We start from the raw sequence: 2,500 nt of genomic DNA, 5'->3' as shown, positions 1-2,500 counted from the left end.
ATAGTAGGGTAGGAGCTACGCTATTGGTGGTAACATGGCAACGTGAAAAGTAGGAATATATTAGTTAAATGAAAAGCGTTCGTTAATACCGTGAGGATTAAGGATGCCAAGTTGAAACATTTTTGTTCCAAAATTTTTGTATACCATTGCCAATGTGATTGCTGCACTGCACACTGCTCTCAGCTATACCACTAAGCTATCCAGCCACCTTGGAGCTGGTTCAATGTGAGTTCATTGTCTTTCTTGTAAGAAGTGAAAGTGCCTTGGAGAATTCAAGCCTGGATCTTCTCAGGCTTCTTTACAGCTTTCATTAACTGTGGTGATCTTTCATTGAAGAAAGTAGTTTCATGTCCACAGTAACAGTGTGCAATACATGACTTTGGCACAACAATATATTGCCCAAGACAAGAAACACTCATATTTTCACGGTTGTGCAAGTGTAAAAGTAAGTAATGACAAGAAAAGTATTTATCTGCTTTATCATCGACAAAATAATGATCAAAGATTGGGAGATCACTTAACGCTCACTTGGTTTGCTCTACTTTCCATTCACCTTTTTCACTCCAACATCACTGGCTCTCTGAACCACGTCTTGAAAATCATCTGCAATTCCACAAGACTGATCTGAAGCACTACAGTACTTGTAGATGTCACCACATTGGATGATCAGTCGGACCACAATAAATAATTGGCAGGCTTACCTTCATGAGCTTTTTTTCCATGGTATATTCCTCTGAACATTGAATCTGCACAGCAATTTAAAATTTTTCTCACAAAATTTGTAGAAACAGTATCTCTTTTTTGCACCACCCACTTCAATTTTAGACCAGGGATCTCCTTATCAGGCGGTAACCGGTAGAATTTACCACTTGTAAGAGCACTTAGTACTGCCTGCAAACGCTCAGAATTCCCTTATCCTTTGCAGAACGTCCAACATTAACCAATTGCTTTACCAGTTTGAAAAGGTGCCATACCTGTTGCGCTGAAAACTAGGGAGAACCCTGTTTGACTGGGTAATAATGCAATTTTTAATCTCTAGACCACTCCCACTCCCCTGCCAAGGATGACAAGTTCATGCAATGAAGAATCCTTACTTTTTTCCATTAACCCTTTCAGCCCCGTGGGGTTCCCCATTGACAAGTAAAATCGTCTGGCGTTAGACAGAGTAAAATCTATAAGTGGCACTATTGGGAGTTAAAGGGTTAATTGAGGAAGATGGAAGGCGAGGAGGGGGGGGGGGGGGGGGGCGTGGGTGGATAAAACATGAAACCCACACGTGATTTAGATGCTTAAAACAACAGGGAAGATATTTGTTGAAAAACAATCTTGCTTAAACCACAGAAACCAAAAGACCCTTTGCGTCAACAGTCAATCAGCATAAAGAACCTGAATATATGTATATTTTTCCCCAGCTTATTTAATTTGAACCAGAAAGGTAAATCCAATAGCGCCTACCTGTGAGATTCACCCCTATATCTTGAGGACGAAAAAAGAAACCGCTGGAAATAAGTACGTACACATATCCATGGAAGGTGCATGTGATTCTACAAAGGGAAAAACTGCAGAATATTGCGTACGAATAATGCCATTCATATGCAAATAAGTTGCCAGGTATTCTGCAGTTTAGCCCTAAAAGATTGGTACACTTAAAGAAAACGACAATCATATAACACACCGATGAATCGAAGAGAACTGGCAGCCGCCATTTTGCAAATCATTTCTAAAGGGACTGAAAATGAGGTATTACATATGAAAGGGCCAATTTTTCGTTGTACCGCTGAAAGATTTAGTGTTGGTTTTCACTCACGTGATCAACAGCCATGTTTTTCAATAGAAAACGTTTTCATAATAATAGAGTTAAATTCCCGGAGGATTTGGTTGGGGCTCCAACATTGCCGCCGTTTCTTTGTTTAGGGGCTCCAACATGGCGGCCGTGACGTCATGTTGTGACCGAGAATAGGTTTTGCGGAGGATGTTGGGGGGCGGGAACGGAAACGAAGACCCTACGGCCCCTAAGACCCCGAAAACTCGAAAACTTGGAAACGGATAAAGTACCCCCAAACCCTCAATTTGGCTAACCCTAGGCCTAAAAACCAACTTTAGGCCTAGGGTTAGCCAAATTAAGGGTTATGGGGTACTTAATTCGTTTCCGAGTTTTCGGGGTGTTTTTAGGGTGTTAGAGTCTTGAGACACCCGGGCGTTTAACGACCCCACAATCTTACAAGGAAGGAAAGCTGTCGCATACGGCGCGGGCCCGGCATTTTCACTGCATTGTCGCGTACAAGGTATCTGAAACTATCTGAAAGTAGATGCACAAATGCACAACTAGATGGCATATTTTGAGTCACACGTAAATCCCCGCCCACGCGTTTGATCAAATATACCAGGGCATAATCTAAAAAAAGATTAAGCTGGAAATATGAGACAAGATATTACAAGGTCGTAAATTCTATTGCCCTCATTTTTTGAATGACCTTTACAAAAGAGTGATAAATGTATT

At 41.3% G+C, this 2,500-nt stretch overlaps 1 protein-coding gene and 1 long non-coding RNA gene across 13 annotated transcripts in view; one reads left to right on the top strand and one right to left on the bottom strand.

The window, feature by feature from the left end:
- Positions 1-1,935, bottom strand: part of LOC138041288 (deoxyribonuclease TATDN1-like) — an 8,406-nt gene extending 6,471 nt beyond the window's left edge. For 4 of the 12 annotated variants that reach the window (XR_011130800.1, XM_068887126.1, XM_068887056.1 and 1 more), the window contains exons 1-3: positions 1,456-1,797; positions 702-746; positions 554-603 (exon numbers count right to left, since the gene is read on the bottom strand). Coding sequence is in view for 11 of the 12 variants with exons in the window: in XM_068887126.1 (XP_068743227.1) it covers positions 554-603; positions 702-746; positions 1,456-1,666 (306 nt within the window). In the remaining variant the exon portion in view is untranslated. The other 8 variants (XM_068887078.1, XM_068887065.1, XM_068887069.1 and 5 more) reach the window with 8 other exon arrangements.
- The window catches only part of LOC138041351 (uncharacterized), a 2,986-nt gene that overhangs the window by 338 nt on the left and 148 nt on the right, over positions 1-2,500 (top strand). Inside the window, exons 1-2 of the long non-coding RNA XR_011130804.1 lie at positions 1-445; positions 1,413-1,509. The exon at positions 1-445 is cut by the window's left edge and continues 338 nt beyond it. This is a non-coding gene — a long non-coding RNA (uncharacterized lncRNA). The remainder of the gene's footprint in view (positions 446-1,412; positions 1,510-2,500) is intronic.

Source organism: Montipora capricornis, chromosome 1, assembly GCF_036669925.1.
Source record: "Montipora capricornis isolate CH-2021 chromosome 1, ASM3666992v2, whole genome shotgun sequence".
NCBI lineage: Eukaryota > Metazoa > Cnidaria > Anthozoa > Scleractinia > Acroporidae > Montipora > Montipora capricornis.
This window is presented reverse-complemented; position numbering and strand designations above follow the sequence as displayed.